The sequence below is a fragment of the Zalophus californianus genome, chromosome 3 (assembly GCF_009762305.2).
Source record: "Zalophus californianus isolate mZalCal1 chromosome 3, mZalCal1.pri.v2, whole genome shotgun sequence".
In the NCBI taxonomy this organism is placed as follows: domain Eukaryota; kingdom Metazoa; phylum Chordata; class Mammalia; order Carnivora; family Otariidae; genus Zalophus; species Zalophus californianus.
In genome coordinates, this window is record NC_045597.1 from 59,185,168 (window position 1) to 59,199,665 (window position 14,498).

The window sequence follows — 14,498 nt, forward strand, 5'->3', positions numbered from 1 at the left end:
TCTAAAGTGTACAGTCCCCAAGGTTCTCCTGGGCTCCTTCCTCCATCTGAACATCTTTCCTGTGTGACCTCTTCCAGTTCCCATGGCTTCAATTCCTACTTATGCCAGGGACTCTGTACCTCCAGCCATTAAAACCAACCTGACATATCTACATGAGTATCTAATAGCATCTCATATTAAACTGGCCAATGAACACAGTTCCAGCCCCTGCACACATATACACACACTCCATCTAAACCTGTTCACTCCTCACCTCAATGAACTGCCAACCATTCATCCATCATCATCATCTCATCAACCTCCCAGCCCAGCATCCAGCCTGTCAGTGTCACCCTGCAGACCCTCTATCCTCCCCATTTTTTTTTTAAAGATTTTATTTATTTACTTGACAGAGACACAGCGAGAGAGGGAACAGAAGCAGGGGGAATGGGAGAGGGAGAAGCAGGCTCCCTGCTGAAAAGGGAGCCCGATGCGGGGCTCAATCCCAGGACCCCGGGATCATGACCTGAGCCGAAGGCCGACGCTTAACGACCGAGCCACCCAGGCGCCCCTCTATGCTCCCCTTCTCTCTGTCACTAACCCCCTGCAGTAAAGTCATGGATCTCCCTCAGACACTTGCTAATAAACATCACTGATCTTTGTTTTGCACTCTCTCCTGCCCATCCCTACCCCAGCCCATTCTCCACACAACCACAATAGTGTCTTTAAAATACTAATCACTTAGGGCCCCTGGGTGGTTCAGTCTGTTCAGCATTGGACTCTTGATTTCAGCTCAGGTCATTATCTCAGGGTTGTGAGATTAAGCTCCAGGTCCAGCTCTGTGCTCTGCAGTCAGCACTGAATCTGCTTGGGATTCTTTCCTTCACCCTCCCCCTCTGTCCCTCCCTCAGCTCATGTTCTCTCTCAAATAAATAAATAAATAAATAAATAAATAAATTAAAAAAAAAAAAAATCTTTTTTAAAAAATAAAATACTGATCACTTTATGTTCCCATCGTACAAAGACAAAACCCCAACTCCTTACTCTGCTTTGTAACCCCTACATGACCCAGCCTTTCCTTACCCCTTGGATCTTACCTCTGACTTCCCTTACCCTCATCTCTGCCCCAACATCATCAGCCCACCCCTCTTGTCCTTCCAGTAAGCTTGGCAGGAGGCTCATTTTTGCCATAGGAATATAAAGGCTTCTGCCTAGAATATCCTTCCCCCTGCTTTTTTGCCTGCTGGGAGCTCTTAGTATTCAAATCTAAACTTCTGTATCACCTCCTCAGAGAGGAGGGAATGTGTCCCAATCTGAAATAGGGACCCAGTGAAAATGTCACTTCACCTTCTAACAAAGCATGTATCACTATGTTTTTTTAAGATAATTCATATATTTTTATTAGCTCATTCTTTGCACTAATTAAGCACTTGGTAAATATTGATATCGATAGTCTTATTGCTATAATTACTAGAGATGTTATTTATTTTTGTTAAAATTGAAATTTATGTTCATTAAAAGACATCATTAAAGACAGTGAAGAAACAAAACAGACTGGGAAAAGATATTTACAACACATGTATCAGTGTGTTTTTAACTTTGCTTTATGTGATCATGGTCTGTCTCTCTCCACTAGAATGTTAACTTCACAAGGGCAGGTACCTTGTCCCCAGCTGTTTCCCTCTACCCTAGAACAGTGCCTGACACATCACAGTTACTCAGTAGTCTTTAAGTGAATGAAATTTTATTAGCCATTTGTATTTCTTCTGTGATTTGCCTGTTCTCATTTTTCTGAGTTTATCAGTCTTAAACCTTTATCAAATATGCAGCAAACATTTTTCTTTTTTTATTGGTACAGTTGACATACAATATTAGTTTCGGGCATACAACACAGTGATTTCATATGTATGTATATACGTTATGAAATGATCACCACAATAAGCCCAATTACCATCTGTCACCATATTCCAATATCGTTGACCATATTCTCTATGCTCTGCATTATATCCCTGTGATTTATATATTTTTTTTAAGATTTTATTTATTTGACAGAGAGAGACACAGCAAGAGGAAACACAAGCAGGGGGAGTGGGAGAGGGAGGAGCAGGCTTCCCACTGAGCAGGGAGCACGATGCAGGACTCAATCCCAGGACCCTGGGATCATGACCTGAGCCGAAGGCAGATGCTTAACGACTGAGCCACCCAGGCACCCCATGAAAGCCTGTACCTCTTAATCCCCTTCACCTACTTTGCCCACAGTTTGTTCATTGTATTAATGAGTCTGTTTCTGTTTGCAAACATTTTCATTGTTTTTTTGGTAGCTGTCACTATAAAAATGGAAGTTTCATTTTTTATGTAGTCAGATCCGTCAGTCTTTTTCTCTGTGACTTGTGAGTTTCCTTCCTTGCTTAGCCTTCCTGACCTTAACCCCATACATTTTCATTAACTTTAAAACTTTTTCTCAGAGCCTTAATCCATGTGGAACTTATTTGGTAATATATTGTGAGGTAGGCATGTAACTTTTTTTCTACACATAAAGCCAGATGCCCCCCCCCCGCCAAATTAAATGATCTTTCTTTGTGCTCTGATTTGAAATTCTACCTTTAGCATAATCTAATTTCTTACCCATATTTGAATTTTCTTTATTTGTATGGTTGCTTGTGCTGACCTTAGGATACTGTTCGAGGTATTTCCTGTTTTGCAAGGTGGTTTCATTGTGCTTCCCCTTCATTCAGACAGAGCCTACTATAAATCACATCAGCATTGGGCATGGCTTGGACTCCCCTAAACCAGTTAGACTGCTGTGGCCACATACTGTCCTAACAATCTCTACACCACCTTCAATATATAAAATACCAGATCAACTGACTAATATATAAAAGCAAGAGATCAAATAAATAGAACTTGGAAAAAAATTTGCTACTCAGGGTTTTTTTTTTTTAATTTTAAATTTTTGGCCCTACTACATAGATTCCAGAGAGGTTTCACTTACTTTATCTCATGTTGTCCTCAGTAGAAACCATGAGACAGTGTTATCCGCAGGGAGGGATCTGGGTCTAAGAGAGGGGAGAGACTGCTGGATCACACAGCTCTCAGTGGTACCATCAGAAACCACCCTCACCATGGGCCCCAGTGTCCCTAACAGGACCCCTTGCCTGGTGCAGGACAAATCTCTTTTTAGAAATCTCTTGTAAAAAGAGAAAGGTTTTGTTTGTTTTAAAACAAAAAGGGTTTTCTACTTTTAGTCAGATCATTACAGGTCAGTGCCAACCAAGTACTTTAATTAGCAGAAGTTTTGCTGAAATCTCAAAATGAGCAGCCAGATGTAAATACCTAACATTTGTGGCTGAGGACGTTAGGGCTGCAGACTTAAAAATAACATTTAATGATGTCTTTAACTTTAAATTTTAACAAAGATTATGAAAAACAGGTGCTTACTCAGTAAAATTTATTCTTCTGTAGAAATGTTCATTTTGTAGTAAAAAAGGAGCCACCGTGGGATGTGATTTAAAAGCCTGTAGCAAGACTTACCACTTTTTCTGTGCCAAGAATGACCACGCAGTTCTACAAATTGATGGATCTCGAGGAATTTATAAGTATGTATAATTAAACAGTTTTAAAGCTACATTTGGGGGAATGGAGTAAGGAATGGTTAGATTAAGACAAAGAGTTTTTTGTTTTTGTTTTTTTTTAAGATTTTACTTATTTGACAGAGCACAAGCAGGGGGAGCGGCAGGCAGAGGGTGGGGGAGAAGCAGGCTCCCCGCCGAGCAGGGAACCCAATGCAGGGGCTTGATCCCATGACTCTGGGATCATGACCTGAGCAGATGCTTAACCAACTGAGCCACACTGGCACCCCAAGAAAGAGGTTTTTAAAGATAATTTTATGCAAATGGTTTCCAAGTAAGAACGTGGTTTGGGGGATGGGCAGTTGGGAACCTGACTTCACAATATCTTCCCTCAGTATTATAGAAAGAAAATGAGCAGAGTTGGTTTTGGTTTTAATCTTCCTAAATGCCTTCTTTCCCAGTAGAAAGCACTGGTTGCCATACTGGCATGTGTGACCTAATGGGTGGTCACAGGACCTAGAACCAGTTCACTATTGCTCTCCCCTGCAAACAGGAGCCTTGTGAGCCACAAGTCCATGGTTTATTCATCTTGTCTGCTGAATGAATGTCTTTTCCCACCACTCTCACCACCATCTTACCTATAAAGAGCTTTTAAAAATGATAAACTATGCAGCAAATATAGTAATCAGTCATTAAGTTCTTGAAGAAAGAAATTAATCCTGTTTGAATTGCCTTTGGCTTTTAAAATCTTGCTTCCCTCTTTCAGTAATTCTTTAATGTTAATTTTGACCCAGTAAGGCATATTTCAAGTCCAACAGAATTGTATTTGTTTTATCCAGGAAGAAACCTGATCTTCCTTCTGACGAAAGGTTGCAGTTCAGTTAAATAGACAATTTAGTCAAACGAAATCAGTAAGCCAGTTGTTAACTGAATTGATTCAAGTCATGTTCAGTTTTTTGGTATGTGGATGCAGTCTAAAACATGTCATATAGGGGCACCTGGGTGGTGCAGTTGGTTGAGCATTTGCCTTCAGCTCAGGTCATGATCCTAGGGTCCTGGGAATGAGCCCCGCATCGGGCTCCCTGCTCAGTGGGGACTCTGCTTCTCCCTCTCCCTGTGCCTCTCCCCCTGCTTGTGCTATCTGTCAAATAAATAAATAAATCTTTAATAAAATAAATTATAAAGTTAAAAAGATATCTAGAAGAAGTTTTGACCTTTCTTAAAGTTATGAAATGGAATATAAAAGAAAATGATGGTCTGAAGTTGAAGAGCTAGGCAGATACTTTTCACTTCTTTGGGGTATGTGCATACATTCTGATGGAATATTTTAAATTTCAGTTGAAATATTTTTATTCACAATATTTTGAATGAGAGCATTATCTTTTTAATACGATTTTTGTGAGATCCTAAATATTTTAAAATTGCATTTGGAGGCTAGATTTTTTCCCCCCTTTGGGCACACACCCCCAGTTTCATCAAAGTGTTTCAGGCACTATGTTGTTTTATTTTATCTAAATAATCACTTACTTTGTGCCAGAAATACTTCCAACTACTTTACAAATGTTAACACATATAATCCTCATAACAACCCAGTGAGGTAGATATTTATCCCCACTTTACAGATGCAGACACTGAGGCCCTGTGAGACTTAGTCATTTGTCCCTAGGTCACACAGCTGGTGAGTGGCAGAGCTGGGCTTTAGGGCTTTGGAGTTCTTGCTCTTCACCACATCCTCTTCAAGCTTAGGGGCCTATATTCTAAAACAGTATGGGCAAGCATATTATTAAAAGGAATTTGTTAAATAATTTTACATCTGATTTTGAGCAAGTTCCATAGGTATTTTATTGCTTGAGTCTAAAAAGGAATGTGTAAATCATACTAATTTTGTACCATACTTTTTATATTTGATTTGCTCAGAAACTCAGATTGTATTTTTTTTTTTTTACCTTCCCAAAGAGTTCATTATGACTTCCATAATGACCTCACGCACCCACTAGACACACTGTTACTAGCAGAGCTACAAGACTGAACAAAAAGGAGTCGATTCCTGTTATATCTTAAACTGCAAAAATACTGGTCTTGTGTTAGTAGACCCAAGGAATAGAGACTCAATGAAAATAATCATTTTTGTCATTATCATGTATCAGGTGAACTTCTATGTACTTTTTAATTTAAATATTCAGTTGTTAGAGTGCCTATCATACACAAGGTCTCTTGCTAGGTGCAGTAAGAATATAAAGAGGAATAGGACATGGGCTAAATCTAAGAGAACCTAGCACCTCGCTGGAAGGACCAGAGGCCAGAACAAATAGAAGCACGTGGCATGATGGGAGCAGGAAGGGATTTGCATGAAACTGGCTTGGCCTTGAGTTGATAATTGTTGAAATTGAGTGATGGGTGGGGGGCTATGGGGCTTATCATCTCTTCACTTTTAGATCTGTTCGAATTTTCCATAATAAAAAAATGTAAGTGCCTGGAAAAGAAGTGTGCAGATACTGGAATCCAATGGGTGAGATTAATTTTGCTTGGGGCAGGAGATGGGTTGCTAGGAAGATTGCATGTAAAAGGCAGAAATTGGTGTAAAACAGGAAGAATTCATATGTTCCCACAGGCAAGAAGGAGCCTGCCTCCTGAGGGTCAGCACCTTAAGGAAAGGAAGGGAACTGTAGCTGGGGGCTGAGGATAGAGCCTGGGGAAGATAGGGGACCTGAGCAGCTCCTCAAAATTCATTTACTCCATTTCTTCTTCATAGCCTGCTGTGCTGCTTGCTTCTCTTCTAGGGCATCGATCCGTTCTAGATTCATGCAGTTCAACTCTAAAGTCTGGGGGGAGATAACTGCTGAGTTAGAAAACGACTTTCCCCAAAATTCATGCATGCAATTTTGTGCTATTTATTGTTGAAAATCAGTAGAACTTTGTGTAGTCAGATGAAAATTTGTCTTAGATGTTGTATCTTTAGATATCTTTCTTTATACAGTAAAATCCCACTGACCACGATGTATGAGTTACTTACCATTGTTCAAAATGTTTCACACGCACTCCTTCGGAGAGCGTACCAACTTGAGGGCTGAGAGCACAAAAGACATCTGACAGAGGCTCCGTCCGCACGTGATGAGGGTCAGTAACTTACACAGGTTTGGACAGCATTTTTCTTTTACAAATATTTAGGGTAAGGCCATCATGAAAATTAGACTAGTTCCTTTTTAAATCATAAGAAAATAGGAATATTTCAGAAGTGTAAGTAAAAATATTTAACAATTCTTTGAAATTGCATGTTTCAGAGTGTTTTGCAAACAACATGCTCCATTGACCGACGCTCATAATGGTAAGTCTCTAAAATTTAGTACTGTGGGTTTAAAGAAAGGTATAGCCTAATGAGGCTAAGACGTGGAATATCCTGATTTACTAGCCTCACTGAATTAAATACAAATTTTTGAGTTAAGTTTTTAATACTTAAAAAATTGCCAGTTTCTTTGTGCAGTGTGCAGTATAATGGACTAACTTTCTTCTTTGCAAACTAGACCCACTCCCAGGAACGTCTGGTACCTCCCATCCTCACTACAGTCAGAGGGCCAAACAAGGACGTGGTAAAAACCTTTGACTTTTGCAACTGCTTCTCTTCTAAAATATCAGTAGTTATAAAATTGATAAATTGCTGCACATTCCCTAAAATTTCCTAAGAATGCATGATTAGCATTTCAGTTATAATTAAGGAAAACTGGGCCCTGGCTAACTGGAGTCACGGGCTGTACATTCACTCATGAATGGCCTCTGTATGCTGCCTGAACAGCAGTGTCTCACCAGCACGAAATCTGGAATGCTCACTGTGGACCAGTCAGGACCTCTTTGGAAAAAACTTAGTTCCACATCATGCCAACTGCATTTTTTGGTGGTAAACAACACTCTCTAAACAGTATTGTTACCCTCATTTTTCAGTCAATACCCTTTTATCAGGATTATAAAAAATATAGTTTCGATCAGTGTTTACTAATAGGGAAAGGTAACAATGTAGTCTTAATTTTTTAATTTCTTTTTTAAGAGCGTGCACGAGCAGTAGGGGGTGGGGAGGGGCAGAGGGAGAGAGAGAATCTCAAGCAGGCCCCACACGCAGCATGAAGCCAGACACGGGGCTCAATCTCATGACCCAAGCCAAGAGTCAGATGCTCAACCAACGGAGCCACCCAGGCGCCCCAATATTTAAAATGTTTTTTTAATGTATTAGTTTTTAAAAGCAGATTATAACACAGTTATGAATCCTCTCCCCAGAAGAAACTATCAGTTTCATTTGAATTCTTCTAAAAATTTCCTGTACATACTATATTTTGTTTTCACTCAGACATCCTTCTATATCTATACAAATGGATCTACCTCATTTTTGAAAGGCTGCATAATATTCAACTGTGTGTATTATTATTCAGTTGTATAGCTGAATTATAACTGAACTAGTCTCCGCATGATGGACACTGAGGTTATTTCCTTTTTTTTTCTATCACATCAAATAGTGTAGTTAACATTTTTCTCCATTCATCTTTGTGCCTTTATGCAACTGTACCATTTGGAAAACTTTGTGTAGATTGCTGGGTCAAAAAGTATAAACAGTGAGACTGTGATAACAACTGGCTAATTCTCTTCCAAAGAGGCACCAGCAGTACACAATTACCCCAATCCTTGCAAATATATTAAACAAACACTTTCATCTTTGTCAGTCTGATAGGTGGAAAATTATTTTGCATGTCTTTACTTATGAGTAAAATTGAGTGTATTCCCCTTTTGATCTATACATCTGTTTTCCTGTGACACAGTCTGTTTTTCTATTTAATGAACTCTTCCTAGAGGGTTCCCCATTGGCCTATTTTTCTATTCATTTGTTTTATATTTATAAGATTTTTATATTTTGAAAATTGGTGCTTTATCATATGTGTTGCAAACATTTAGTGTTAAGTTTGCCATATCTTTTGACTTTGTAATAACTTTTAGTATATAAGAGTTTTCTATTTTATGTAGTCAAGCATCAGTCTTTTCCTTTATGGATTCTGGTTTCTACATGATTTATATTTTCAATTGATTTTTCAGGACTGAAAAGAAAAAGAGGAAGGAAGAAATGTCTCTCAAAAGACATTCATGTATGTTGTATAATAAAATGACTTCATTTTATTATAGCTTTCAGTTTCTTCACACAGTTTCTTCCTTATTTTAACCATTCACATATCCGGTGAAATGGTAACAGAACCATAATGAGCTGAATGTAAAAGTTGGATGTGTTGGGTATCCCAGCACGTGCCCTTCAGGAGGTGACAGTCCTATGGCTCTGATAACACACATCCTGGTACCACATCAGTGAAAGTATCAGAGCCCACAGTGTGCTTATAGTCTTAAAATGGGCAGAGGTGCAGTAAAACATCCTTACCTAACCAAGTATTTCTCAGCTGCATGATCCACACTTGACCTGATTTGTGATTATCATAATTTTCTGCATTACTATTATGTGCAAAGTGTATGAAATGTTTTGGGGATTTGAAACCGTTTTTTACACATCCACTCATATGAGCTAAATTAATATTCGTATGAGCTAAATTAATATGAGCCAGCAACCTTCCCCTCTTGCTGTTTATACAAGAGGAGCTTGCCACACTTCTTGATGTTTTGTTATACAAAAATGATTTGATGTTTACATGTAAACTACCAATGAATATGGGGCATGATTTTTCACCACAGGCATATCATTGAATTGTATGCAAAAGATTAGTTTTCATTTTACACAATATTAAATGGCAACAGTAAATCAATGTAATCTTAATTTTTCTCTCCCTCTAGCCACCTGAAACGTTGACACCCGATAGACCTGAAACGTTGACACTCGATAGATTCATGAAGGAAGAGGAAGGCAGACACACAGGTTTGCTATAAATTTTGTATCAAATATGACTTACAGTACTTATAAAAATAACCCATTTACTTCAAAGTTGGATCCCACTTTATTCTTCTAGACTTATAGTAATTGTAAGAAAAGAAAGCTTTTATCATAATTATCTACTCTCTCATAGCCCCAGGTCAAAGTAATTTAGATGGGGATGGTCCATTGTTCTTTGGTATTAAGAAAGAAAGGATACACTTCCTGGTCTAGAAGCCAGGGTTACCTAAGCTCAGAATCCAGTCCTGTGCTACCTCTTGTACTGTGACCCCAGGAAGGGGTCCAGGAAGCTGAAGCCAGTCACTGTAGCTTTCTGTCAGGGAAACAGACATTCCATAATGACACACAGTAACTGTGACAGAAAAAATGATGGGAGCTATTATCTCAAAGATCTGCAGCTAAATTTTAGAAAGTCTTCTTGATTCAGATAATTAGTCTAAGCAGGGAAGTTTTTCTTTTCACTTTTTGTAACATTGTTTCAGTGAGGAAAACATGAGGTATGATGAAATTACAATAAAAGATAAAGGTGCTGTATTTATTATCCTATTGACTGTGCTCATCCACCACTAGGCATGGTCTGAAGAAATGACCATAAAGGGATTTATGAGAGCTGCTCTAGATCATTTCCTAAAATGTTTTTCTTATTCTTACATGCAGCTGTGAAGACTGGTTTTCTTAAGAAATGTAAGGAAGCAGGGCTTCTTAATGATTTATTTGAAGAAATATTAGACAAACTTCATTTGATTCAAGAAAGACTCATGGGTGACACTGCTTCTGATTCAGGTACTGAAATAGCAACATTTCTATGTGCAGAGACTTCTCGCAAACCTACTTCTAAAACAGACCAAACCAAAAGTACACATTTTCTATGCAATTTCTTTTCCTTATCTCATTCTTTAATACAATTCACTGTTCCAGGTCTCTAGTCTTCTATGTATCAACAGGATGTGGGTAATTCACAAACTGATTCAGTGAAAAGCAGGCTGGGGCCCTGCAAGTTGTGATGGGTTTTGCAGACGCACGTAGCTGAGAGTGACAGCCGACAGCACATGGACGCTCAGAACCACAGGCAGTTACACATCTGCCCCCTCACTGCTCTTTGCTAACATCTGAGAATAGCATCATGTTACAGTTTTGATTTGACTCAAATTCTGTTCCTTATGTCTTTTTTTGGTAATATCAACTCAAAGCTTATAGAAGAAAAAAGGAATGTTTTGTTTGATGTTGCACCTAGTTAATGTGACCTTTCAGAAAGAGCTCTTTGGGAAGCCAAAGTTCCATTTGTATATGCAAGTATATAGCCACTTAGCCTTCTTAGACCCTACACTGTGAGCTTAAAAACTTTATGATAAATGCAGTTATTTTGCAAGGAAAAGACTGACAGTCTATATTGTAGGCACCAATGTAAAGTCTATGATTATTTGAAAGGGATTATTTTCTATAGGACAAAACCAAAAAGTGAAATTAAGAGCAAACTTCCAAAAATTCATTCACTACATTCATTCATTTCCTCTTTACTTGAGACTAAGTACTTCTCAAACTTGAACATGCCTCTCAGAGCTCCTAGAGGGCTTGTCAGAACTAGTAAGCGGGCCTCACCTCTGGAACTTCTGATGTGGTAGCAGAGCCCCGCATTCGCATTTCCACCACGTCCCCGGGGACACTGCCGCTCCTCCGATGTGAGACGGAAGTTGCACAGTGCTAGACTGTTCTGTGTGATTTTCCATTCCTTATTTGGGGTTAGTTTGTAAGGGGTTTCTGCCTGTATCAGTTATTTAAATTAGAACTGAAAATGTGTTTCTCCCTACAGACCATGAAGAAATCGAGACTTCACTTTTTGACTGTAAATTGTTTGAAGACACATTTGTAAATTTTCAAGCAGGTATGAGTTATAACCGAGCAGCATAATTTATATATATATACACTGAAGTAATATAATACTATTCAGGTGATAAACATCATTTTAGAAGAATGTTCATCATCTTACTAAATGAAAAAACCCACCACAAAGCAGTACGAGCCCTCACACACACAGAAAAAACGTACCCAAATGGGAACAGTCGTTACCTGTAGGGGGCCGGACAGTGCTGCATTAGATTTTCCACATTTTCTACATATACCCAATACCGCAGTAATCAGAAAAAAACTCGGTTTTTTGTTTCTACTTTTTTAAATGATTGCAAAATGGGAGGTCGTTAGGCCCCATGTTCAGGACTCAGCAGGAGCTGGGGAGGTGGCAAGGCTGTGACATTTGATGTGTACAAATTTTCATTCTCCCAATATTAATCTTCAATCTAACTGGGGGAAGGAGGGTTGCAATTCACTGACTCTAAAGATGAGCAAGAAAAAACAGTCGTTTTTGAAAAAGAAGCAAGCCTGGTGGGGGCAGAGACTTAATGGTTGCTATTTTATAAAAAGGTTTTGCTGAATCATTATATTGTACACCCGAAACTAATAGGACACTGTATGTTAATAGTACCTCAACCACTCAGTGAGTAGGTCCTCCCACCCTTAAGATGCTTTCAAAACCGGCTACATTTCCACTTACAGAAGTCAGACCAGACTCATCTGTATCAACCTGCCACTCAGCGGGACAGGCTGTGTACTGCACATCCCAGCCAGAGTGGGACACAGAACTGGGTGTGAACGGCTCCCCCTACAGTTGCACAACCACAGTGTCCTACGCTCCATTCAGATAATCAGCCTATCCTTTAATGGTCTCTTGAGAATGCTCGCTGCTAATGCGAGTATCCACCTATTTTTTAAAAGCAGCCTTTAAAATCTTTTTCTAAAAAGCCTTATTTTGTGGGGGACTTTCATCTGTGTTACTTTTCTTCCATATGAAAGTCATGTTTCCTCTCCGTGCATGGGTTAGGGTTAGTTGGGAAGATAGACGTTATAGTGTAGTACTTGGGGGGAGTGGGGCAGCAAGAGGAGACACTATTTGAAATTGCATTAGAACCAACTTTAAAGGCCTAACTTGACATCCTTACTGATACAGACTCACTTGCGTAGTTTAATTAAAGTTGCTCAGTTCTAATGTTCCAGAAAGTTAACTACAGGTATTCTAGAGAAAGATCATATGTTTGTGTTTTAATACTCAACTTGGAAGTTTTCAAAAAACATTGTCACTGAGTAATAGTTATTTATAAAGCCTAATTAAAGTATCTTCTTCCTATGTTTCCACATTAAAGGCCTTCCTTTTTCTAAATAAAACCAAAAACTTTTATGTAACATTAAAAACTGGATGCATTTTTATGAAAGATTTGCCGTTATCCTTGATATTCGAACCACATGCTCTCTCCACTTATCTCTCAACAAATGTGTATAGTGCAGCATGAAGGTTATACAATCTCTGCTTCTGAGTTCTCAAAGATATACAAAAGGGACTCAAGCTCTAAAGATGTACTGACCGGCTTTATGTGATAAAAACTAGAATTCTATCCTGAATTAGAAGAGGAACCAGTTCCTGCTCACAAGGCCCTATTTTCTTTTCATGTGAGGCACAGCAGTGTCTATTATGCACTTGCAAGTGAAAGAGGCCAGAAATAGTACATTGTTTATAAAACTACTAACCTGAAATTTCTTTTTATCATAGGAATACAGAAGAAAATCCATCAATGTGAAGAATGGCAGAAGCAACTGAATGACGAGATTGGGGTACTTAAGGACTTAAACCAAACCGTGTGCTCTCTTCAAGGAGATAGAGACATGTCAAGTTCTACTTCAGTATCTTCTGTGTCTTCTAAGGATACCATTTCCTAAATCAGGAATGAGGCTCAGTTGCAAGCAGGCTACAAACTGAAGACCTGACCTGTGGAAGCCACACATGTTTAGAACTAGGCCTCTCCTGTTTCTCTGGACTTCAAGCTTCAATCCTTATCAACTCTTACCTGTTCTTGCTGATTGACATTTCATTTGATCCTGCCTCCCTCTTACTATCATCTCACTTCTCTCCAATAAAATGTTTCTCAGATTCTACTTGAGTAAACTGGATCACACCTCCCATCTCTCCCACCCGCTGCACTGAAAATCTTCTGGTAGCTTCATGCTGGTACATTCCGCCCCCCTTCCCCCACTCCAGTGATCTACATTGATTCCAGTAACACAGGGTGCTCCTGGAAGTAAAGGCTCCCCAGGGCCTTTGCACATCTTGCTGTGAAGCCTTAACTGCTCTTTTACCTTTCTCTGCCTGTTCCTCCTGCAGATCTCACTATACCAGTTCTACCACTCATTTCATCGGAGTACTTTTCCTTCCCATCACTTCCCAGTGTAACCCACTGTATCTTACATCATTCTGTTAGGGTACAAGCTGTCTGAGGGCAAAAACTCACTATTCCTGTGTTTTGCTAGCAACGCATTCCCAGCACCTAGCACGCTCAATAAATGTTAAATAAATGCATAAACTGTTCTTATCCTTTGAGACTAGTTCCAGCTTATAATGAGATATAATAAATTTGAGTATTTTTACTCCACTTGTACCAAATTCACTGGTCATCACGAAGTCTGCTTTTTAAATTTCAGCCGCTGTCATTACATGGGCATACATCATCTTCAAAATATTTAAATTATAACAACTCTTTGAATAAGAACATCAGAATGAAAAACCAGGGGCGCTGGGGTGGCTCACTTGGTTAAATGACTGACTCCCGATTTCGGCTCAGGTCAGGTCATGATCTCAGGGTTGTGAGACCGAGTCCCACGTCAGGCTCTGCTCTGAGCACAGAATCTGCTTGTCCCTCTCCCTGCTCTCTAAAATAAATAAATAAAATCTTAAGGGGAAAAAAAAAGATTTTTCTCAACCTAACAATATACAATTTGGATTTTTATGCACCACCACGTGTGATCCCTGAAAACCTCACATTCACATTTCTGATTTTTTACCATACTACTGAGATCTGCAATAATGCTATATTTCAAAGTGAGTTTCATCCAAGTCCCCAGCATGGTGTCTAGCATGTAATAGTACTCAAAAAATACCCGTGGAAGGGATGTGGTAGAGGTGAAAAGGAACATGCCCATTCCTGTTTTAATGGCAA

At 39.1% G+C, this 14,498-nt stretch overlaps 1 protein-coding gene across 2 annotated transcripts in view; it reads left to right on the forward strand.

Annotated features, from left to right (window-relative positions):
* The window catches only part of PHF11 (PHD finger protein 11), a 29,729-nt gene extending 15,790 nt beyond the window's left edge, over positions 1 to 13,939 (forward strand). For both annotated transcript variants that reach the window (XM_027588626.2, XM_027588628.2), the window contains exons 4-11: positions 3,442 to 3,575; positions 6,830 to 6,873; positions 7,070 to 7,135; positions 8,622 to 8,671; positions 9,363 to 9,444; positions 10,117 to 10,242; positions 11,270 to 11,341; positions 13,058 to 13,939. In XM_027588626.2, coding sequence (XP_027444427.1) covers positions 3,442 to 3,575; positions 6,830 to 6,873; positions 7,070 to 7,135; positions 8,622 to 8,671; positions 9,363 to 9,444; positions 10,117 to 10,242; positions 11,270 to 11,341; positions 13,058 to 13,224 — 741 coding nt within the window. In that variant the 3' untranslated portion in view covers positions 13,225 to 13,939. The remainder of the gene's footprint in view (positions 1 to 3,441; positions 3,576 to 6,829; positions 6,874 to 7,069; positions 7,136 to 8,621; positions 8,672 to 9,362; positions 9,445 to 10,116; positions 10,243 to 11,269; positions 11,342 to 13,057) is intronic.
* The last annotated feature ends 559 nt before the right edge of the window (positions 13,940 to 14,498 follow it).